The 26,077-nt window shown below is 38.8% G+C and overlaps 1 protein-coding gene across 1 annotated transcript; it reads left to right on the plus strand.

The window, feature by feature from the left end:
• The first annotated feature begins 7,266 nt into the window (after positions 1 to 7,266).
• On the plus strand, positions 7,267 to 25,223 carry GCM2 (GCM transcription factor 2). Its single transcript, XM_088471767.1, has 6 exons — positions 7,267 to 7,290; positions 7,523 to 7,635; positions 13,975 to 14,227; positions 19,100 to 19,212; positions 20,115 to 20,240; positions 22,357 to 25,223. The coding sequence occupies exons 2-6, from the start codon at positions 7,537 to 7,539 to the stop codon at positions 23,212 to 23,214; spliced, it is 1,449 nt and encodes a 482-aa protein (XP_088327893.1). The 5' UTR covers positions 7,267 to 7,290; positions 7,523 to 7,536; the 3' UTR covers positions 23,215 to 25,223.
• Positions 25,224 to 26,077: the final 854 nt, after the last annotated feature.

The raw sequence follows: 26,077 nt of genomic DNA on the forward strand, positions 1-26,077 counted from the left end.
TGCCCCGACATATCTGTATGATATATCAGCATCAGCTGTGCTGCAGAGCTGACCTGATATGTCTGTGAACGACATCATTCACAGACATATCAGGTGAACACACACTGATGTACTACCGATATACTGTTCATCGATTATACGAACAATATATTAACAAGTGTGTACCCAGCTTTAAAGTTTCAGGAACAATATACAGTTGCAGTCCTCCTTCAAAATAGCACAGTTTATAACCTAGACAGCGGGTATGGACAGGGGCAGTTTAAGAGAGGAAAGGGCCCATGTGGTGCTACCCTAATGCTATAAGTCAAGGACTGATGTATTCAAGAATGAAGAAAAAGAAGCATTATGCTGGGTGCCCGCTTAACCAAAAAATATATGAAAAGTTATATTTTATTGATATACATCTAAAAATATACACTATATTTCTGAGACAGTGAAATATTAAAATGTTAGTGTGCAAAAAGAAAGAACAGTGCATTAAAAATATCTCTAAAATATTCTTCCAGCTACTGTTCTTTTATTCTGAGCCTCAAGTATTTCACTAAATGAAAAGGCTGTATTGCTTTTACCCTTTGAGAACTGTGCCTGAGATTGTTACATTTGTATCTTTTTCCAGTGAATTTACTCTGATTGTTATTTTGTTACTACTTTCACACTGCACTATGGGTCTGATTCCGAGTTGGGAATAGAGTGAGATATCTCTCTCAACTGTGAACCTGAACAAACCATATTGTAATGCAAAGGGTGTAATTACATGTGGGGTAAATACTGGCTGATTTTGCATGTAGCCCACAAATACTGCACAGCTTTATTATTACTCTACAATTTAGATGTCAGTTTGGAAACACTCCTCCCAAATCTAAATCTCTCTGCACATATTAAATCTGCCCCACCTGCAGTGCAGCATGGTTTCATCAAGATAATCAGTTGAGAGAGATAGCTCTCTATTCCCCAACTCTGCATCAGGCCCCATGTCAGTAGTGAGTATTAGATGAGATGTATATGGTTATTATTGTAAATGGTAACCTTAATGTCTGATGTCAATAATCTAAATCAAACACGATATATACATGTTAAGGGATAAATTCCCAAAACAATAGATGATTATGCACCATTCATAGATCTCACTACACCGTTCCCCGGACACTGATCATAAGCACTACTATCACTCTGTGTATGCATGGAGTGAGTATCGTCCTATCACTTTCCAATGAGGCTATTGTCTTCTATTTCCAGCCTGCTATTAAGTCTATCCGGGCCGTGGCTGCGTCTATTGATTGCTGCGGTTACTGGGAGACTCCCATTATGCTCTCCATACTCTGGGGTGACTATATAGTCAGTGTTGTGGATGTCCATATTAGTTACACTTGCAGTGCTAGGCATATATTTATGTCATCATCACACTGTACAGATTTCACAGACATATTCCCCTGATATGACATAATTCACAGACATATCAGGTGAACGCACACACTTATACACTACCGATATACTGTTCATCGATCATATGAACAATATATTAACAAGTGTGTACCCAGCTTTAAAGTTTCAGGAACAATATACAGTTGCAGTCCTCCTCCAAAATAGCACAGTTTATAACCTAGACAGCAGGTATGGACAGGGGCAGTTTAAGAGAGGAATGGGCCCATGTGCAGCCTCTGAGTGGGCCCAGAGTCTACTGCACATGCACAGGTCTCCGGGAACATGGTGTCTGCTCTATGGGCCTGATTTAGAGATTTACGCAATGCAGATATTTACGCAGATCGAGTGTTTGTTTGCCATTGCGCATGCGTGTGAGCCGCACTGTGCACGTGCAACGATCGTTTTGCGATTGCGCTCACACAGGGGCTTCATTGCAAAGTGAGTGATAGGTAGTCAGCGTTTGGGAGAGGTAACGGGGTGGTTATCGTTTAAACCTTGTTTCATAGGCGCGCATAACTTAGCTATTGCCATCTTCGCAGCATGAGAGCTCTCTGCGTGTCAGGAGAGACACTGTGTTTGAGACAGGTCAGACTTGCCTCATATGCTGCATGGCTGCCCGATCTGCGTCGATGTTACCGTTGTTTACGCTGGAATGTGACATTGGACAGATCTGAGAAGACAGCAGTGAGCGTCCCTATGCTTGGGTAATCTTTGGAAACATTAGAATATTTTCGCAGCTGCGTTCTGTGCAAAATAGGCCGAAGGTGCAGCCTAAGAAGTGTAGTCTTAAGAGGGGAAGTGGAGACCAGGAGATGGTCATTGCCGAAATTTGCATGCACAGCGTGGCGGAGTTGGAGATATCTGTAGAAAGTGGAGCTGGGAAGACCAAACTCTGGACCTGATTCAAAGTTGTACACGTTTAGCATCACTGCTGCTAATATCTTGTGTAGATAGATGCTTCCTGCCGGCTTCTGTGATCCACTGCTGCATCTGAGCATGCAGCCATCGGATGACTTGCGTTAACATCGCCCATCTGAGTGACCCTTAGGATACTCAGGATGGCCGATGTTTTCAAGTAGCCGGGGCCAGAGAAGCTGCGTCAGATGCCTGGAAAATGGGGCAGACATGTCCCCATTATCTGGGATACTGGATGACGGTGCCCCGTCCCCACCCCTAAACAGCTTAGAGGGCACTGCGAGCGTTATCACAGACACTGATCGGCACAAGCGCAGTACAGATCCTATGCATGCGCCATCAGGCCCTCTGTCCGTAATTGCACAAAATAATTCAAAACACCATTTAGGAACAGGTGGCCAATTTTAAAGACACCATAAGAACATCAAAAGTTCTCCGGACTGAACATGCCCAGCCTGGAAAAAATGCTTTTGAGGGGAACATCTGAATCTAGACCCTCCCCCCAAATAAATAATGAGCAAGTTGCCAAACAAAGGAGGCCTGACGCAACAATGGAGCTTGACCTGCTGCCAGTCATACAGTATATAGAGCAGGACCTCATAAGGAATTATTGTATATCATTTTCTATCCACCATCACCATGCAATAGGAGTAGGTGTTTGGTAGTGAATTCAAATGTTAAGGCTTTATGACAAAAAGTTAATAGATTTACTATAAGTGGAATGCACTCTTTAAAAAGGAGTAGGGTATGAAAACATTGCCTGGGTTGATAGAATATAGAAACTATTGATGCAGCTTACTGTAAAACCCCATTTGCACATGAGATGACCATTTCCTGGGATTCAGCAGGGATGAGCTATGTTGCATCACTTGCAGTGTATTCATTTCAATGTATCTATGAATTGTCATTTTATTACTTATTGTGATCAACCTGTGCTGACTGGCCATCACTCCATTCTAGAAGACACATTCGCTCAGCAATGTATGAACATGAGCTAAATTAGGGCATTACATTCGCAATGCCAACATTAAAGTAAATAAGTACAAGTAATTAAGAGACTCATTGGCACAAATACATTTATCAGTTACATACATTATATAGTTTATTTCTGAATATATGTAAATGTATATGGAAGCTGAACTACAGTAGTTCATGATCAAGTAAATACTTATAAAACATCCAATTACTGTACATTATTAATTCCTATTTTCCACCCAAAAAAACGGGTCTGACCTGGGTTTTCGGACATGGTTCCAACCCAAGTCAGACCCAGTTCAGACCCCGTTTACACTGCACCTTCGATCCGGGTTATTCGTGGGTCAGTCCCGTTCACACTAAACCCGGGTCTGCTCTGCTAAACTTGTGAGGTCATAAAAGTGGAAGGTGACTACTCCACAGACATCAATAAGCTCATTTTAGGCATGACCCAGATCGGATTACCCAGGTCACTCCATTTACACTGTACCATTACCCAAGTCCATCCCGGGTCAAACCCTGGTAGCTACCTGGGTTGGATTCCCAGGTCACTTGACCCAGGTTATTTTTCAGGGACCCATTTCCACCGAGCCTCTACCCGGGAAAACCCAGCAATAACCTGGGTTATTGCAGCAGTGGAATAGGGGTATAACAGTAGTACTTATATTCAACGGCTTTTTCAACCACAGACATCATTTGAACTGAATGAAAGTTGTTTATTGCTGAATGAAAGTTGTTTATTATGAGAACTAATTTTCTTACTATGGGGAAAATGTGTCAAACCTTTGAGAGAAATAAAGTGGAGAAATTGCCCATAGCAGCCAATCAGCTTCTAACTGTCATTTTATACACTGTGCTAGACACATGATAGGTAGAAGCTGATTGGTTGGTATGGGGTTCTCTACTTTATCTCTCTCAAAGGTGTAATATGTATTCCCTTATGTTTTAGTTCTCCTTCTAGTATGATGCATGTATAGGTAACTTTGCATAGGTGGATATCCATGAGATTCCTGTGCTTTCAAGAATTCCTTCTGCTAAGCCTGTCCTCATTTGATGTATCCCTTGTGGTCTCACTTGGTTGCATGTCATACTCTGTCCACTTAATCAGCCTTCCATTTCAACATGGAGACACAAAGGGCATTATTCCGAGTCAATCTGAAAATCAATGTGAGTTTTTTTTGTCTGATGTTGTGATTTCTTTGTACTGCACATGTGTGACTATTCTCAATCTGCAACAATTTTAGTCTCAAATATGAGTTTAGAATGCTTGGTCTAGGGCAGTGTTGGCTAACCTTGACACTCCAGCTGTTGTGGAACTATATATCCCAGCATGCCCTGCCACAGTTTTAGCATGCCCTAATAGCAAAACTGTAGCAGTGCATGCTGGGTTATGTAGTTCCATAACAGCTGGAGTGTCAAGGTTAGCCAACACTGGTCTAGGGGGCAGAGGCCCACGCTGGAATGGGCATTGGTTGAATGGGCATCCAATTGGTTGGAAATACGAAAAACACACCCATTTATTTAACTACATGAAAACAGCAGGCGCAGTCCTTAATAATACTCTTTACATGGTAAGGATCCTTCATTTGTTTTTAAGTAAAAAAAAGATCATGCACATTTGGGAAAGGGGAAGCCTGCACATATGTTTAGTAGTGTTCATTTCATCATTTAATTAACCTTAATATATTTCCAGTGTGTGCTGTGATTATTTTACTTTCCATACTGTCAATGAAGCCATGCCTCACGGCACAATCCAGTAGGTACGACAAGGGCAAGGAGTCACAGCTCGAGATTTGCAAATGCAACCGACTAAGAATAGGCTGCAGAGGTTTTTTTTTTAAATATCGTGAAATCACTTGCATCTGACTGCATAATTCTAATTTTTTATTAAAATTATACGACAAGAGCTGCCAACTCTGGTCTGGTTAAAGTATCCATGCATCAAACAGCAAAACTGTAAAATAAGCCCTCTACTTCCATTTATTTAATGGCAAATTGTGGTCTGCAAAATAAAACTCATTTTTCCACCGCTCTACAAAGATAACTGCACCAATGCCCCTATTCAGCACTTTATAAGGAATGCCCACACTCTGTCCAACTCCTCTCCTTGGCCTCCAAAACCTGTGCACTTTCAGGGGTTATCTAAGCCCAACGTGAACAAATCAATGGGCTATTGTAGCAAAATAAAAGTGATAAACCATTGGGGCCAGAGGAGAAATATCAGTGTCATTTAGGAACAGTTATTCCACTAATTAGAGAGACTTATATGTGTAGGAAGACATCACATCTATACCCTCATATACCCTAATATGTTTAACATAAAAGAAAGGAAACATTTATTTAGACAGCCATATATGTGAAAAGAAAGTAAAAATATTCTGTACAGCGTTTAGTTATTTATTTACTCCACAAAGGAGATAATAACACAGACTGTAAAGGAAATGTAAAATGAATAAATCATATGTAACTGTAGTATATCAGTGTAAAGGCTAAAAAGAGTGAATGAGATCCATTAATACATATAATAATATCAGTACAGAAAGGAACATATAAATTATCCTGCAGTGCACTAATATTTGAGTAATATAATTCTGAGATAAAACTTGCATCAGTTTCTTATACACTGTAAGGCTAGTCTAAAACAAATGAGGTCAGCTTACGTCAACTAAGATGTTGTGGGACTACAAGTCCCAGCATGTTCTGCAGACTCCTATTATAATTTTCCTACAACACTACAACAGCATAACCCCGATCTATGGGAAATAGAAAGCCCAGAAATAGCTGATTACTCTTATTACACCTGATAACCGCAGCTGGAAATAACTCGACCAGAGGTCATCTATGTACTATTGTTTAATATGCTGAGCGATTTCTAATTTCATTTCATTTTATCATTATATGAATGTTATATTTTTACAGTGTCGATAATGTAGTATACTTATTATGCACTACATTATTATTATTATTAATAATAATAATAATAATAATAATAATAATAATAATAATAATAATAAATCGTATACATGACACGATACTAGAAGAAATGTACCACCGATGTGCAAGTATAGTTTTCTTTTATTGAATTGATATATTACTTAATAAAGACGAATTATATTGTGTTGGGGTGTGGAAATGTCCCTGCATGTTTCCCATATCGGCAGACGGGATATTTGTCCGCATTATCTGCTCAGATTTTGCAATATTAACGATTAATTACAAACCAGTGAACCTGGGAAATAATTAATGGTATGTATATATAGACTTATATTAATATTATTTATCACTGATAGCACATATTTTATTATTAATTTATCATAAAAATAGTAGCGGTTGTCGCAGGAGTGATGATGATAGTTTGTTACGTTGTTGGAAAACCAAAATTAGTGTGTGTATGTGTACTGATAGGATCACTCGGCAACATCTAAATCCCTGCAGGCAGATGAAAAGCCATAGCCTAAAATGTGTACTTTCCACTTCACCATAAGTCCAGGGGAATAACAAAAAACACACTTCAATGCTAAGTCATTTTCTTATTTTTTCCCCTTGCAAATCACTGTTCTCTAGTCTGTAATTATTAATCACTAGCTTCCTTTGTGCTGTCCTCTGCTCACATTAGGTGTAGCACTTGACCTTTAATGTGGAAGTCATCTAATAGAGATCACTCTGTACTTGTCACCTCTGTATTTATCTCCTTACACTTGTCACCTGGATGTTGTTGCTTTTACCCCTGAATGATTGGGTCCCTGTGATCTGCCGGTGTCTTTCTCTCCCCCTTGTGTCAGCTATGTGAGGAAGGAGAGGACAGACACTAGTGGATCTTGCAGAACAGACAGCAGCTAGTGATGAGACAGACCTGCCCCTCTCATCTACATAAGGCAGGAGGAGGAGGAGGAGGAGCTGGGGTAGTGCAGGACTCTACCTGTTCCTGACACTTACTGCGGTCACTGGGCTCAGTACACACTGCCAGGCTGTACACAGGTAGGTCACATCTGCTCCTACCTTACATGTATCTATGTATAGGGAGGACAAGGCTCCTTTCATGGATTTTACACAGGTCACAGTGCCTGCTGACTGCTAGATACTCTGCTGCTTTACCCCTTGGTCTAGGTGTACTGTATATGATTCATATTTGACTGTAAATAACGTATAAGGAGTAGTCATTATATGTGTATATGTGTGATTTGATGACTGTCATTTCTCTCTGTCACAGTACGAGTACCGATCATGTCTAAGGTGTCTGGGGACATGTATGATGACTCTGACTGTATTTGTTCCTATGGGATGAAGCTAACCTGGGACATCAATGACCCTAAACTGCCGCAGGTAAGTACAGGGCTTTCATCCTGATCCGCTGCCACCAATATTTTACACCTAGCTTTCTGCAATCACCTGCTTGTCTTTGTGGTGTGCTAAAGCAACACTACGCAGAGGGGAACGCAGCACATGTGTATTTTAGATCAAAGAGTCAGTCTCTTTTGCTATAAGCAGAGCCGAACAAATACTTTCACACTGCATGCATGGAGTATAGGTAATTATGCCTGATTTACTGGCTAGTAACAAAAACATCATAGCAATATGCATCAGATCAAAAGTACACCTGGGGACAGAGTTACAAACACAACAATGCATTATTCTAAACTAGAGCAGCTGACATGAATCAGCATTAAAATGTATCAAAGGTTAATACTGTCATATAATGTACCTTTTATAAGTGTATATTAACATGATAAATAATAAATCGCATTTATGTAGAAATTCATTTAATCCAATAGTACATAAGAGTTATGCAATGAATGCCATAAGGTATATTGATCTATTACATTCTGTATGGGGCAATTGCCGGTACATAACTGATTAGAATTACAGCCCACAAATGGTCAACTAGGTAAAAACAAAACGTAGATCGTAAATAACTTTGAAGGAAGGACGTTTAATAGTGTAGCAAATATAATGTATATACTTTAAAGTGAGCTTTGTAATCCCAGTTACATTTCAAACTCTCAACAGTAGCAACACAACGTACTCAAATAACATAGTATACAGTATAATTAATAATATATAAGGATATGGAGCTAGGTACATTTTTCCTACGTTCTATGGACATAAAAGTGACAAGAAGAGAATAAGAGTAAGTCAACATTTTATATAATGTATAATTGTTTATTTCCTGTTGCTATTAAAGTGAAATAAAATACCAGTTTATGGGATATTTAAGTTTGAAGAATGGAAGTCTACCTGAAATAAAGTGTATTATGGACTAGTATGCTGTCAAGAAGAATAGAATAATTATAGAAACGTTTAAAATGGTGACAATTACATCGTTATTGGTGAGTGGAGCAGACAGAACACTGCAAAGCCCCTGGCAATATTTGTCACACACTAAAATGTAAATAGAACGATTGCAAACGTTCTAATACTGTATAAATATCTAATATCTGCTTACTGTACTGTAAAATATGCACTACAGACATATAACTATTAAAATATATAGAGTATGTTACTTTATTAATTAAAAGTACTTATTTAATATAAATATGGAAAATACAACTGATCAAGTTGTATGATGCATCTATAGTAAAACTGTTAATTACTTAGCGACTCTTTCGCTAATTTATGGCAATTAATGTAAGTGAATATAACACATCAGAATGTCAGGAATTTCTCCCGGTTATGTACTGATCAATTACACAGTATAAAAAGTTTTGTCTTAGATAATATATCTTTGGTCCCGCAATACAGTAGAACCAATAGTACAGCACACAGTGCAAAGGGCATCTTCAATTAATCGCATATTGTTATGCAAATACCGTTTCTTACGCAGAAGGATTTCATTAACAATATGCGTTTTGGTAATTTAAAGGGAGACAATGAAAAAGACTTCAGGATAGAAATAATGACAATATTTAATTATCCACAAACTACGCAGAGTAAAAGTGATATTTATATTGCATTGTTAAAGTGATATTTATATTGTATTGATATATATTTATATTGCATTGATATTAAAGTGATATTTATATTGTATTGATATAGTGATATTTATATTGCAGTGATAAAATATGGGATTATATTAATAGTAATGAAAAATAATGATACGGAATACTTGTTTTTCCTTTGGCTTCAAGCATGAGTAATCATTTATTTATCATCAGCCCTATATTAGCATTATCTGAAAAAATACAGTACAACAAACCAGCGTAGAAATGTCTCACAATAACAAAATAGAGACACCTAACAAAAGTACTGTAGGTACAAAAGTAGGTATTCAGTCATCTGGTGTGACAGGACCAAACGTCCCTAATCCTAAAATACGGCAACCGCTCTGATTCGCATTAAGACTTTACTGTTGTGACTCTAATGATATGTATCCTGACGAAAGAACATATAAGTTCTGAAACTTTGATACCTACTACTGGGTATTGTTGTCTTCTTTAAAGTCGTCTGAGTTCCGACTCTCTGCACTTGTCTACCTATTACCCGGCTGGGTATACACGAGGAGGGCACCGGATGCGGTTGTATTATCTTTAGCAAAGAAGTGCCGGCTATTAGAATGATATATGTGTATATATATATATATATATATATATATATATGTATATTCCATTACACCATTGATGTACACTTTTTTTGGACAGACTATTATAAACAATTGTAATCTATTGCAAAATATATTATTAGCGGCGTTGTGTAATATATTTTTTGCACTATGTGTATAATTACCGATGCCACATAAGGGGTTCTGGTAGAACTAGGTAGAAAAACACATTGTTGCAGTAACTAATTATGGCTGGCATATTCGGGACCAGTAAATGGTGCACATATCAGTAGACAGTAAAGCACCTGCTCCTTATTCCAGTCTATACACAATGAAAGCATCTGCAAACATACTGTTCTGTGCTATCTATAGAAAATGTCATCGCTGTTATTGGACTGTTAATGCTCAATTGTGAGATATATTAATCTATTGCCACAGTCTCATCCCAAAGCAAATATATTCACAAGGTCCGTAATGGTTAACATGGATATAGTTATACGTATTATCTTGACTTGTTGAAATAATTTTGTAAACCTTTTATTTAAAAAATAATTTAATTTGTGAAGTGGTTATAGATGTAATTGTGATTATCCATAGATAGTGTTGGCAATTGAAATTAACAAACGATGCTGCAGGATCTATTAAAATAGATAAACCACTGCTGTATGGAAATAGATAAAACTCCGATTTCCATATAACAGTGGTTCAGAATAATTTTCCACCTGGGTACCCCTTTGCAGCCTGTTTGCGATATTATACCCCAACATTTCCAAAGCAATATATATATATCTACATACATACATATATATATATATATATATATATATATATATATAGAATATAACATGGACAATAAGGGGGAATTCAATTGTTTTATGAGCATCCAAAAGTAATGGGCACCTGACGGAGCTATTCAATTGTTGTTATGGTGCAAAGCCACTAAGCCTGTCTAAACTATTGGGCGCGCAGCCTTTAATACATTTCTCTTTGCCACCTCAGGAGGGTATGAGCAGAAATAATGGGCGCCCAACAAACAAATGAATCTTACCCTAAAAGTATACTCCACATAATGCTTTCTTTTACGGGATAGATTGTTTTAATTTTGTTATCAAGGTCATATACAGTGATGCATGGGGCTAGAAATACTGCTTTCCCTATATGTCTAATGATCACCTTGATGTCCTACCATGCCATTACACAAAATATAGCCCTGAAAGTCACAGAGTGTACCCCTGGGGGCACTAGAACTCCAGGTTGAGACCTACTGCCATACATAATTGTAATTATGATGATTGTAATTATGATGATTGTAATGAATAACCTTATATGCATAACTCAGCTGCAGGCAATATGTGTGCATGTATATTGCTTGTGTACTGCTGGGTATGGGGTAGTAGTGCTCATTTCCATCATTGTATAGGATCTCATGTAAAGGTAATGTCCAGCTTATCCCTCATGTCCCTCACTGTGGGCTATTGCCAATTAAAAAGTTAACTAAGTTGCTTTGCTATTTTTCTATGTGTAGAATCATATTATACAGTATATTGTGCTTATGCATAATGTAGTCGTACACCTTTTGTGGAACTATATGCTCCAGCATGACCAGATTGCTCACACCCTACTTACAGTACTCTCATATTTATATAAAATATAGTGATAACTACCCCAATGTAATTAATTTCAACACGTCAGGTGTATTGTTTATATCAGCATGGATTTGATCATGTATGGTTACAGTATTGTCTAATAGAAGTGCTGTCATTCAAATGTATTGTAAGTATTGTGGATGTTCTTTTTCACTACCCCTATAATTGTTAAGAATAATAGATCTCTGTTATAATGCGGGATGAGCATGTATAAAATGAGAGATAAGAATGATGTGAAGAAATAAGCTTCAATATTTGCCATTTAAACATGGATTGTTAATGCAGTGTATATGGTCACTGATTGCTGTAGTAACAATAGTGTGATATTGGTTATAAACATTGCAGGGGTGCATGGCCAAAGGCAATATAACCGTTTGACAATTGTGATACAGCAACCTATGTTAATGTTTTGGTCAACACAGAACATAGGTCTGTACTTTGAGTGGAAAATCCAGGCAGTCTGTTTTCCCTTATATAGAATGCAATTTTTCTAATATAGGCCCACATTTATCAACAAGTGACATTTTTGTTATCACTCATTACTAATCTTAAATGGTGCTCCAACCAATCAGCTCCTGTCATTTTACAAACAGAAGACAGTTAGTAGCTGATTGGTCTGAGCAGCATTTAAGATTAGTAATGAGTGATAACAAGAATATCACTCGTTGATAAATCTGAGCCATGGTTTGTTGGCATAGACAAATATAATTATTTTACTGCTTTTAATGCATAAACAATAGAGTGCTAGTTACATACTTCATAAGCTATTTATGAATGGGCTGACCCAAGGAAGAATCAAAGTTGAGAAAAGAGTCTAGTCACTTTTCATGGTCTTTTTAACTTAAGACCTACAGATGGAGTAGATGTTATTGTAATAATTAGGAAAAATACTGATTCAGTGATATCTTGTGAGGTCTTTGATTGGCTTAGCTGCCTATTGATCAGAATAGAATATTTAACATACCTTGAAAAAACACTCTACATTCTAAGCTTTGGTGTATAATTTATTGCAATTAACTAAATGCAGTATGAATGTTCCTGGTTATCATCCCCTATGAATTACCCTAAGAGAACTAATAAATGGGTAAAGGAATACTTGTACACAATACAGTATATACATATGCATATAGTGATTTAGTCACCCCACCAACCTTTACACATTGTAGCATGTTGTCTGCCATTTTCATAAATATCCTATATGATGTGTAATGTTGTATGACCTGGAGATCAAGTAAATTATCTTTGTATAATCAGTTAAAAAAGAATGAGATAAAGACATGAGGAACAGAGATTATTGTGTACACCTATATAGAATTGATATGATTATTGTGTTCACCTATATAGAAATTATATGATTATTGTGTACACCTATATAGAATTGATATGATTATTGTGTCCACCTATATAGAAATGATGATTATTGTGTACACCTATATAAAAACAATGATTATTGTGTACACCTATATAGAAATGATGATTATTGTGTACACCTATATAGAAATGATATGATTATTGTGTACATCTATATAGAAATGATGATTATTGTGTACGCCTATATAAAAACAATGATTATTGTGTACACCTATATAGAAATGATGATTATTGTGTACACCGATATAGAAATGATATGATTATTGTGTACACCCACCTATATAGAAATGATGTGATTATTGTGTACACCTATAAATGAAATGATAAATTGTGTACACCTGTATAGAAATTGTATGATTATTGTGTGCACCTATATATAAATGATATGATTATTGTGTACACCTATATAGAAATGATGTGATTATTGTGTACATCTATATAGAAATATGATTATCATGTGCACCTATATAGAAATGATATATATAGAAATTATATGATTATTGTGTACACCTATATAGAAATTATGATTATTGTGTACACCTATATAGAAATGATGTGATTATTGTGTACACCTATATAGAAATATGATTATCGTGTACACGTATATAGAAATGGTATATATAGAAGTTCTATGATTATTGTGTACACCTATATAGAAATGATATATTTATAGTGTACACCTATATGGAAATGATGATTATTGAATACACCTATATAGAAATTATATGATTATTGTGTACACCTATATAGAAATTATATGATTATTGTGTACACCTATATAGAAATGATTTGCACATACATTTTTAAGATCTGTAGAAATGACACAAAATCATGTCTTCCAGTGAGTGGGAAGGAAGGCTCACAATGAATAAGGCTTTGTAGCCAGCAGCTTTTTTGTTCCTTTTGATTGATGACGGATGGCATAGTAATGTAGTAAACAGTTTTATTTATTTTGAACTGATTCAGAAAAAAATCCTGTACATATAATCCAATAATATTTACCTTATTTAAAAAGAGATTTAATTATTCACATTTAAGTTTCTTTCTTGAATGACACTATTAAATCATATATTGCAGTTTAATGGAAAGTAATCCCTTTGGATATTGCAGGATCTGAAGCAGTTTGACACCTTCCAGGAGTGGACAGATGGCTATGTGCGATTTGTATATAGTGGGGAAGACAAGAATGCACAGCGTCACCTCAGTGGATGGGCCATGAGGAACACTAACAACCACAACTGTCAGATCTTGAAGAAGTCTTGCCTGGGAGTGGTGGTGTGTAGCCGGAACTGTACTCTGCCTGATGGTGGTAAATTGCAGCTCAGACCAGCAATCTGCGATAAAGCACGGCAGAAACAACAAAGTAAGTAATGCTCTAAAACAATATCACCAGTACTAGCTATGATACATTTGGCCAATTGCATATTTAATATAGTCCTTACTAGAAAACACCACAGGCAATGCAAAATTAACTTGCTGTATAAGCTTATACCCAATTTAATCTAAATCAGTGCTCGAAGTGGGATTTTTGAAGTGGGGGCATGGAAATTTTAACCCCCCCTTCCCCACACACACACACCGAAACTTTAGGGATTTTTATGATTTTAATTGTAGATGCTTTTAGCACTATGTAGCAGGATATGTTGAACAAACTTTGCTCACTTCTCTTATGTCTTCCATGTATCCTTTCTGCTTTCTCTCATTTGTTTCCTTTGTCTCTCACTCTCCTCATATGCCAATATCGTCATCCCAGGTAACCCTCTTACTCCTTATATAATCTCCTTTGGTTCTGATCACCTGCATCTGACTCTATCTCTCTCTCTCTCTCTTTCTCTCTCTGGGGTGTATTTGCTAAAGTGCGGGTTTTTAGAAGTGGAGATGTTGCCCATAGCAACCAATCAGATTCTTCTTTACAGTCACCTAGCTATGGGGAACATCTCCACTTCTAAAAACCTGCACTATAGAATTTATACCCCTCTCTCTTTTACTTACCTCCTGCACCTCTAACTGCTTGATACTCTTTCAGCTCCTGCTTCTATCTCAACCCTTGCACCTGTCACTCCCTGACACCCTCTCACCCACTGTCCCTCTGACTAATTCCCTCTATCATCCCCTGCCCCTCTCACTGATTCCCTCTATCACCCCCTGCACTTCTGGCTCTCACTCCTTGACACCCTATCTCACCCCCTGCCCATCTCACGAATTCCCTCTCTCACCCCCTGCACCAATAACTAATACCCTCTGCCCCTGTCAATAACTGATTTCCTCTCTAACCCCATGCACCTCTTACTCCCTGACACCCTCTCTCACCAGCTGCCCCTATCACTGGTTCCCTCTTTCACCCCCTGCATCTCTCTCTGGTTCCCTTTCTCACTCCCCGCACCTCTCACTGGTTCCCTCTCTCACCCTCTACCCCTCTCACTGGTTCCCTCTCTCACCACCCCCCCGCACCTCTCACTGGTTCCCTCTCTCACCCCCTGCACCAATAACTGATACCCTCTGCCCATGTCAATAACTGATTTCCTCTCTAACCCCCTGCACCTCTTACTCCCTGACACCCTATCTCACCAGCTGCCCCTCTCACTGGTTCCCTCTTTCACCCCCTGCATCTCTCTCTGGTTCCCTCTCTCACCCCCTGCACCTCTCACTGGTTCCCTCTCTCACCCTCTGCACCTCTCACTGGTTCCCTCTCTCACCCTCTACCCCTCTAATTGGTTCCCTCTCTCACCCCTGCACCTCTCATTGGTTGCCTCTCTCACCCCTGCACCTCTCACTACTTCCCTCTCTCACCCCCTGCATCTCTCACTGTTTTTTTTCTCTCACCCCCTGCACCTCTCACTGGTTCCCTCTCTCACTCCCTGCACCTCTCACTGGTTCCCTCTGTCACCCCCTGCACCTATCACTGGTTCCCTCTCTCACCCCCTGCAACTCTCACTGGTTCCCTCTCTCACCCCCTGTACCTCTTACTGGTTCCCTCTCTCACCCCCTGCACCTCTCACTGGTTTTCTCTTTCACCCCCTGTACCTCTCACTGGTTCCCTCTCTCACCCCCTGCACCTCTCATTGGTTTTCTCTCTCACCCCCTGCACCTCTCACTGGTTCCCTCTCTCACCCCTGCACCTCTCACTGGTTCCCTCTCTCACCCCTGCACCTCTCACTGGTTCCCTCTCTCACCCTCTGCACTTCTCACTGACTGATTCCCTCTTTCACCGGCCTGCACCATTAACTACCACCTCTCTGCCCCTCTCACTAACTGGTTCCCTCTATCCCCCTCCCTCCAATCCATCCTCTAGTGAATCGTTGGACGACCCCATCTAACCGATGAACTTGATCTTCAGGTCATGGTGCTCCAGTTACTTGTCCGGGCTCCACAGGCTGACAATGACCCGACCGGACACACAGTCTCCCATAGAGGAAAATTTTCTGCTCCCTCCGTCTTATACTCCTCCCACCAGTGGCTCTCCACATCGCTCAGCGCGATGTCCAGCTCCCTGGCTGGCTGCCTATAGAATCATAAGGTGGAGGCGAGGGAGGGGAATGTCTTCAGCTGTGGCAGGCGCCAGGAACCGATGCTCCTTCTTGCTGCAGATCACAGATGTGTCCCCCATGGGACACATCTACATACAAATCTGCTAGTGTTCCAGCGCAGGGATCCTATACTCGATCCCAGTGCCAGGGCACTTCTCCACTGCTGCAAAAATTAAGTGGTGGCGGAGGTGGCTGTATGCTTATACCGCCCCACTTTGAGCACTGATCTAAATACTGTACATCCATCAAAATTCTGTCTATTGGCCATGCATTCCAAAAACTACATATGACGCAATAAATACACATATACACAGTACATACACTGACAGCAATATATACTACACACAAAATGTAATAGTACATATACTATTCAGAAGGGTTATTCAGTAAAGTAAAATTAGTTTGGTGTACTTAAAACTTTGTCGATGTATCAATGAAATCAGAAAACCCAGGACATGCCTTACAATTTCCCCACCATGTCTATGTGGCCTGTGCCCACCTAAGACAAGCCCAAGGGCCACCACATACAGTTTACAAAGAAAGAAGATTCCATTTTGGTTGTTAATGTACAAAACAAAATATTTTCTGATGAGAGTGTAAGAAAGTAAACCCCATAACTGGTGGCTGACAAATCAGATCCCATTCTAGTGGCAAGAATGACCAGCAAACAAAGCACACCCCAGTCTGGTGACAACAATAAAGTCGTTTGTAGTGACCAGTAAGCAATGGAGAGCCCCATTTTGGTGACAAGTAATTAAAACAAAGCTTTTTAGATGATCAGTACACAATGCAGAGCACAATTGAGGTGGCAAGTGTACAAAGCAGAAGACTTCCTTATGGCAAGTGTATAGATTTTAACCCATTACTTACCTGTTCTATAGAAGCATCTAACAATCAACTCCATCATTAGCTAATAGTGCTATGTTTGCTTTATCCTTAGTGAACTCCTATTGGCTGCTGAAATTCACTACTGCCAAACCTTAAACTAACATGCATAGCAGGTATTCAATGTGCTGCATGACTTAGACCAGGGGTGGGGAACCTTTTATCTGCCGAGGGCCATTTTGATATATATATAACATTATTTGCAGGCCACGCCCCCTCTGTGTGATGTCACATGGGGACGGGGCCACAATCGCAAGTGCCTGGAGCATCCTGAGGATGCTCCGGGGAGCTGTAAGGGCAGCAGTGTGACAGTCTGAAGCATCCTAAGGACGCTCCAGGTGGCACTGCTGCATAGATTCTGGCTGCAGGGTGCCATTCTAGGATCTATTATAGGCCATTTCGAGGCACCCAGCTATCCAGATGAGGCTAGCAGAAAAAAAACTCAGAGGGCCAGACCAAATGATTCCGGGGGGCTTATAAGGCCCGAGGTTCCCCATCCCTGACATTATGCAAGGATCCTATGACCATTTAAAGCCACAAAGCAATACGCTGAGAATCTGTTTAATAAGCACAGATCTCTTATGTGACTTGTGATATCTATAAGCAAAGATTCCAAACTGTGCAATTACTGCACCATAATAATTGCTCTTGTAGAAATGTGTATCTCCTCTGTATACCTCATGAGTATAACAAATGTGTTATTATTCTGTACTCTATGTGGTGACATTGCAACATTGTAATTATTAGAAAATATAAATATACTATTTAGAATAGTGTATATTAATGAGTGTCACAGGAACCTCTCTCTCTCTCTCTTGGGGATCAATGCAGTAGTGCCCGATTAGCCCTAACACTACTATTTGGGGTACTTAAGTTCGCACAATTGCCACTACTTCGCGTCTTTGCACAAGTGGTGAAGAATAGCAGTAAGCAGTTTTTTTGGGAGAAAATAAGACCTGTCAAATTTGGGGTACTTGAAAAGTGGTGGTAGCATATTTAAAAGTCGCTAAAGTTAAGTTTTAAAAAAACGTAAACAATGCACCTTAAGCAAGCACCTGTAATCAAAAAAGCACCTCCCCCATACCTGCAGACCCCCCCAAAAGTCTATTTCGCTACTTTTTATGTTTGTACCCCAACTTTGTACTTTTTCACCCCCATTTTCAAAGTAATTTTTTGGGGTGTTCCTCGCTTTTTTTTTAGGGATTTTTTGATGCAGTTATCCTTTGGGGGACTGTTCCAAGTCAGTTCCAATAGCTCCTGCTATTTAGAGGCGAATCTTTTTCGCCTATTACATTGCATTGCGTTTTCGCATAAGCGGAAACTATTTGGAATTGAATACGGAGATAAGTTTCCAACTGGCGAAAAATCTCAATCGGTGACACTTTTTCGTGGATCTCGACTTTTCTTGGCAAATTGAATACGGGTCAATGTCTTATAAAATGACAGCCTGAAGCAATAAAAAAAAAAACATGCAGGATTTTTATTCAGGCAGCTGCTATAATCGGAAATCAATGCATCTACATATATTTCAAAGTGTTTTAATGTATATTTGCTTGCGGGAGCAAGTAATTATATACCAACACATCAGCGTCCTGCTGTCCCAGAATTAGTATCCATGTGACCTGAATTCAATTAAACAAAAATGAGAACTTACAGAATAAAGCACTAATGATAAATTCTGAAAATATATATAAAAAAATAATTGGATAAGAAGATGAAGCAAGTACCAGCACCCTCTGTTATTTAGGTCCGTGTCTTTCAACATATCTCTATGTATCAATTTACATAGCACACACCAGATGAGTTTTTTGTTTACATTGCAGAAAAATTATGCAGTAACTGTAACTCTGCCCTGGAGTTGATTCCGTGTCGAGGTCACAGCGGTTATCCAGTCACTAATTTTTGGCGTCTAGATGGGAAAGCCATCTTCTTCCAGGTAAGTTTATTAATTCATGATGAGAGTTCACCAACTTTAAACTTCAATCTCCTGATTGCAGATTGTGAATGATCAACCTGATCTCACAACCCCCCACTGTTGCATTCTTTGCAGGGGTTGTAAGAAGGGCTCCCATGAGAGATTTCTGGTCTTTGTACTAAGGCAGGGGCATGGTCATGGTCAACATTTTGGGGGGCATGGCTGCATCTCATTGGCAGACCCAGGGCCTGTTACATTGCATTAGCCCCTCAGTGCACCAGACTGTTAGAGAAACTGTCAAGCACAGGGCACGGGCTCCTAACTAAAATCTGTTGCTATGTGGCAGTGCAAATTTAGATGAGATTTAAACAGTTAAAACATTATTTATTTTGAAGCTTTTAGATCTGATCAGATCATAGTTTTGGGGATATCTTGTATGTAAAGTTTGGCAAAAAATCTAAAATATAAAATAATACCAAAGCATAGAAAAGCATTTATAAATTAATACATATATATGTATATTAGCATACTTGGCTGAATGTCCTGGAGACTTCTAAATTCCAGATAGTTTTCCCTGCACTCCTGGGAGAACAGATCATCCTCCAGTATCACACCCACTTCTAAAGTAAAGTGGCAGGTCAGGGGGCTTGACGACATGATGATCAGTGAATCGCATCATCTTTGCTCTGACCCCAATACCCCCCTTACTTTCCTTTGGAATCACTTAACAAAAGTAGATTATACCGCTTTATAATTTGCCTTGTTATGGCTGAGCAAAAAGAATGCAGAAGAGCATAGACTACAAAAACAAACTCACAAGCTAATCAGTCAAGGAAGACATACAGAACATCCAGCTTTTCTAGTGAAACCAATAATCTATGGTGAATCTGTTCCATAACAACAATTTTCTGATTCATTTTAAGGCAAAGGGAGTTCATGATCACCCAAGACCTGAAAGTAAATCGGAGACAGAAGCTCGGAGAAGTGCTGTGAAAAGACAGATGTCATCCTCTCACTTGTCTCAGAAAAAGAAGCTCCTGGAATCTGAGGTAAGGACAAACCTGAGAAAGTGCTCTGTAATGCACTTAGGTTCTGCTTCGTGTACAGCAGATGACTGATGCCTCTTTAATGCTGTCTGTCATGAAATTATTATTGCCATTATTTTTTTATAAAAATAACCAAACAATTGTAATATATGTATACGGGATGTAGTCAAAAGCTCGACAGTGGCAATGTCGACATTTATAATGTCGACAACACAATCTCAACAATAATGATGTTGACATTGTTAAAATGTCAAAAAACAACTGGTTGACATTCTCAAAATGTTGACAGATAAAATGTTGTCATTGCCAGAATGTGGACAATAGGGTTAGGCTGCTGGCGGGAAGGTTAGGGTTAGGCTGCAGGGGGAGGGGGATAGGATCAGGCACTAGAGGGAGGGTTAGCGGTAGGGGTTAGGGATAGGGGAGAAATATTTATTGGAAACCAGGAGGATCGAAGCTCTGACCAGGAAGTGATGGTCACATGATCGACAGGACCCGGAAGACGCCGCTGCAGCCGTAGGGAACAAGGTAAGTAATCACTTGGCCACCAGGATGAAATGTTAACATTCTAACATGTTGACATTTCATCACTGTCTTTATGATGAATGACGACATGGTCAACGTCGACATTATGTCGACATTCTCTTGCCAACCCATATATATATTTCAGTAAATAATATCTGTCAGAAGTTATGAGGCTATCACATCAGTGTTTACTAGGAAGACTTGTGTATTATGTGGAATAATACCCTGTGACTCAAATGTAAGCAATCACCTGAAAGTTCCATGTCCTGGGTACAGTTTGTTGTCTCAGCCGTGCCTTTATACTGTAGGTCACAGAATTCTTCAGTGTAAAAGTAGTGGGAGCACTTATCTTTAAATAATACAAAGTCTTTATATAGCACCAGCATAATTCAGCGCTCTGTAGTATATCATTAGTTGCAATGAATTTTAAACAATAAACATACACTAAAACACGAGTTCTGCTCTTATGAGCTTACACTCTAACGGAATAAGGAATATGTCAAACAATGAATGAGAGAGCAGAAGAGAATTGCTGAATAAGAAATGGGAGAAAGTGCAGATAGTGCTTCCCCAGGATATGGGGACAATGCTTAGAAGAATATTATAAAATGGCAACACAAGCTAGTTTATAGATATGTTAGAGGGACTCCATCTGTCCTCATGTTCTTGAACAGCTTATGTTTAATTAGGTTGTCTCTGACTTATTAAAAACTTGAAATCAAGAACTGTTACGGGTATTTGAAGACTGTAGCTGACAAAATTTGTTTTGCAACTTGTGTAGCTATTGTCAGGGCTGCCTTGTGAGACTTGGGGGGCGATTCAGTTATTTTGTGGGTGGTGATAATTAATGAGTGCCCAGTGTTGCAATTCAATTGTTCTTATTGTTATTAATTGTTCTTATTGTTATTAATTATTGTGGTCATCTCACCCTATTAGACCATGTTTAGCCATGTAAAGCATCTACACCTGTCTAAAGTTCTGGTTAGCCCTAACCATGGGTGTATCACACGTTTTTGTTTGAAATCTACTGCGAGCAAAATTCTGGCACTTGCGGCTATCGCACTTGAATGGGGCAACAATTGAATTGTCAGTCAGGTGCCCAAAACAATTAGCTGCCTTAAAAACAATTGAACCACACCCTTTGGATCCCTGTAATTAGGGTGGGGACTTTTACAAGTGCGTGGTTATATGTGCACATGAATTTGGGCTTTACTTTGTGTCTCCCCTGAGGGGAGTGTGGTCACAACATATTGTGGGCCGTGGACGTGGCTATACCTTCTTGGCAAGCCCCTGCCTACTGTTACTGTTGCTGAGGGGTGTATTTTTAAAACATAAGCACAATGAAAAATAACTTTTTGTATTTACAAATAAATGATGCACAATTGCTAACATCTCAAATATAATTTCCAGGACTTGTTGTCTGATTTTTGGTGTATGTAACAGTCACACATTAATGATCCCAGCAATGAGAACATAGCAGTATAGGGAAATATAGTGAACAGATAGCTGCATAATAATACATTGTATACACTATATTATTTTCTGTAATCCATGAAAAGTGATTATAAAGTAAATGTACAATCTTCCATTTCAGATGGGACGATACAATGATAGTGGTGGACATTATCCTCATCCTATATCTTGCTTAGAAGGACCAGAACGCTTCGGACTTGTTGCAGATGGAAATTTTTCCCTCCCCTCCCAACACTACTCTTCATTCCAGAATGGAGACTCTTTCAAATCCAATTATGATCCTGTAGTATACCAGGGCGAGTCTGTGACACCTTTTTCAAAATGCCCTAATAGAATTTTTGTGCCCAGACCACCATGTAGTTATGATTTGCATGTCCCTGGCTACATGAACTCCAATTTATACCCACCACTTTACAAGGACTCAATAGGGAGTCTGCAAGAAAGTGACAGAGTTCAGTTAAATGGCCCTCAACCAAACCTCGGCGTGCTGAGCTCCCATGAAAGGAGTTATGATGGCACTGCAAAACATCATGGATGGAAGCAGATACTTGCGAAATCCGGATATGTGGACAGAAATGACTATGGCCAAATTCAGGCAAATAGTGGTCATTCTTATTACAATGCAGAGTACCCATGCCGATATGCGAGGTCTCCCTCGCCAGCTTTACAGACTGTTATTACAACAACCACCAAAGTTTCATACCAAGCCTACAAACCTCCTGTAGTAAAGTACAACGACAACCTATGTGACGCCAAAGCTCTACAAAACTATCCCCATGTGCAAGACAGCCTACCAGAAGGTGTTTTTCCTGATGTAAAAGCAACAGACGATTTCACTGTCATAAAAACAGCATTGGGCTACCAGGATCAAATTCCCTCAAAGTCTGAGAGAGGAGACAACCTAGACTTTTATCGATATGGTCCATGTATGGGTAACAGCTATACAGGACAGTCTAACAGATATGAAAATGACTACTAAAATGAAAAGTAATGGCAACACATTACAGGGCCACTAAAATTTATATATAAGTTATCTAAATATAAAACCTACAGATATCTCAACAAACCATTGTTGTCTATGGCTAAAGTATGCCTAGAACTTGCCTATATACCAGTGGTTCCCAAACTTTCTTGAATCACGGCACCCTAGAGTATCAGCATTTTTTGCACAGCACTCATAGGCCTAAAGTTTCTTATTGAGAAATTCAGCAAAAAATATTAAATTAAGTAAATTATATGCTTATATATCACGCTTAGGTTGAGTTATGTGGTGGTGGACTGGCTTGCACTTGTTTGTCCACATACTAGATTGAAAGCCACCAGCACTGGTTTTGCCTATCACAATGACCATAAATAATGTGATTTGGTTTGGACAACCAACCTGGGCCATCCCTGCAAGTACCTCACAGCACCCCAGGGTACCACAGCACCCAGTTTCGAAATCACTGCTATATACTATTGAAGCAGCCATTGTTGGTGGCAGAACCAATATTCAACCTATCTATTCTGAAGGAACTGGTGACATCACGAGAATAGATAGGTTGAGCATTGATTCAGTCTACAAAATGGATTTCTCCACTGTGAGTAGGCAAGTGGTAAACTTTATATGTTAAACATTTCAAGTGTCTTACCTCTTTGTCTGTCTGTTATTACAGTCTTGTTTCATTACTGTTCTATTACTGTTTTGATCCCAATTTTAAAGCACAATAGAATATGCTGGCACTAAATAAGTTAATGTTAATAAATTAATAATAAGTGCCATATTCACTATGTAAATTATTGGGTTCCGGGTGGACGCCAATAATTAACATACTAACTCGTAGTGAGCACCGGAGCAATTCATCATTACTCCGGTTTGGAAACAGCTAATCCAAAAATCAGCTGTCTCTCCGAATGTTTTCACTGCTCCATTCGGGTGAAACTTAGCAGTCGGGTCTGACTCGGCAGTGCTAGTGCACCTGCGTGAGCTAGAGTTCACGCAGACGCAGCAAAGCCCCAGCATCTGGCGGAAGGAACCGGACAGGGGCTGACTCCTTCCCACAGGGGTAGGACTCCTTCCCATAGGGAAGAAGCAGGTGTGCGGGAGCAAACGTCATCTAAAGATGGCTAATGCTACCGCAGCCAAGCTCTGAAAATATTGTATTTTTGGAGCTTGATGAATTTAGGCCCCATAATAGTGTATGGGAACAGTGGGCCACATCGGGAGAGAAAGGTAAGCAGGAGATATCATTACATTTATGATGAATGACCCCAAAACTTAATTCCTCCAAAAGTAAGTGAAAATTTTAATTTGTGATAATTAATAGACCATAAAGTAATTTATATAAGAAGATTTTTTTAAGAAACTTGTAGGTTTCTAGATAATTTAGAGATATTTTTTTCATTTATATAGTATGTAAAAATTACAGATATCCAAGTTTTGAAAACTACATTTTAGTTTATAACAATTGTAATGAAGAAAGAAGGTGTACAATTAATTTACGGCTAGACCAAAGCTGATGCAATTGTATCATAGCTGTAGCAATTTTACCCAGTTATAAATATTTTAAATAGACATTTTCCCAGGTCGTGGTAGATGAAGATTTATGAAGGTTAGAAGAATGAGTTGAAAAGCAAATGACCACTACTGGTATACTGTATAAACATAATGACCCATGAGAATAAGGTACAGTATCATGGAGTAACCCAATACTCATAATGACATAAAGACAGTAGTAAAGACATACAAACATGTGAAGTGTAGCCTAGAAAGACTTCAGAAGATAAAGTAAAACAAATATTATGTGGAAATCTGTGTAACAATTTGCTTTTTGTGTTTCCGTTTTTGCTATTATTCATTAGATTTTATTTCACATAACAGACCACAGAAATACACATCTCTCAATGAATAGCACTCTTGTACATAACAAACCTGTACATAGCTTTGATTGTTGCATATTGAAATTATTATTATTTGTATTGTTTTGTATATACATTTTTTTGCTAATAAAAAGAGATATATTGACTTTGGCATTGTTTTCTTGTAGACTTGTGTTCATACTGTAAGCTTTACTAACAAAACAAAATAAAGCTTTATCTAGATTTAAATCAGTTACTCATGCAAACATACTGTACATATATATAATTCATCTTTATTTTATACCATTATATCATGTATAAAAAGTAAAAACCTTCAGACATGAAGATTCCATATGTTATTGCTGCTCATGGTGGCCATACACAGGCCCAAGCACCAATATAGCTTGTAAGCTTGCGAGCAGGGCCCTCTTTGTCTGTCTGTTATTACCCAGTCTTTTTTTTATTACTTTTGCTCCCAATTGTAAAGCTCAATGGATTATGCTGGCGCTATATAAATAACTGTTAATAAAATCATAGAAATCATATAGGTACATAGAGCTCATCCTCTCTGTATACCCAATGATAATTTAGTTGATTTTAATTATTATTAATAGTTGGAAAGGAGATCACAGAATCACCATAGTCAAGTTACTCTCTTTAAAAGCTTGAAAAGATGAGAGTAATCGGATATTTCCTGGAAACTCGCAAATTCAATAGCCTGCAAACTTTTGAGCTCGAGGCTACTACATATGCGAGTTTAGGCGAGTTTAGGACTATGTAAAGTTTGTAAACTGACACCTTTTAATGCGAGTAGCATTAAAAGGTGTGAGTTTTAGAGAAGCCATCACAGATCAGTGAGATCCATGATGGCTTCTGTCTGTATTTTAAAAAACAAATGACGTGCACCCCCTCCCCAAAACCCTTACCAGCCCCGGGCTTTATAAAGCCTGTCCTGGTTCTAAAAATACAGGGGCCAAAATGCGTAGGGGGCCCCTGTATATTAA

This window comes from Taudactylus pleione, unplaced genomic scaffold, assembly GCF_031769625.1.
Source record: "Taudactylus pleione unplaced genomic scaffold, aTauple2 ptg000116l, whole genome shotgun sequence".
Taxonomy (NCBI): Eukaryota; Metazoa; Chordata; class Amphibia; order Anura; family Myobatrachidae; genus Taudactylus; species Taudactylus pleione.

Bases quoted from the DNA above. Each gene is read 5' to 3' on its own strand.
- GCM2 (XM_088471767.1), top strand. From the start codon at position 7,537: ATGTCTAAGGTGTCTGGGGACATGTATGATGACTCTGACTGTATTTGT. The intron at 19,213-20,114 runs GTAAGTTTATTA...ATTCATTTTAAG, and splicing joins GGAAAGCCATCTTCTTCCAG to GCAAAGGGAGTTCATGATCA. The intron at 20,241-22,356 runs GTAAGGACAAAC...CTTCCATTTCAG, and splicing joins AGAAGCTCCTGGAATCTGAG to ATGGGACGATACAATGATAG.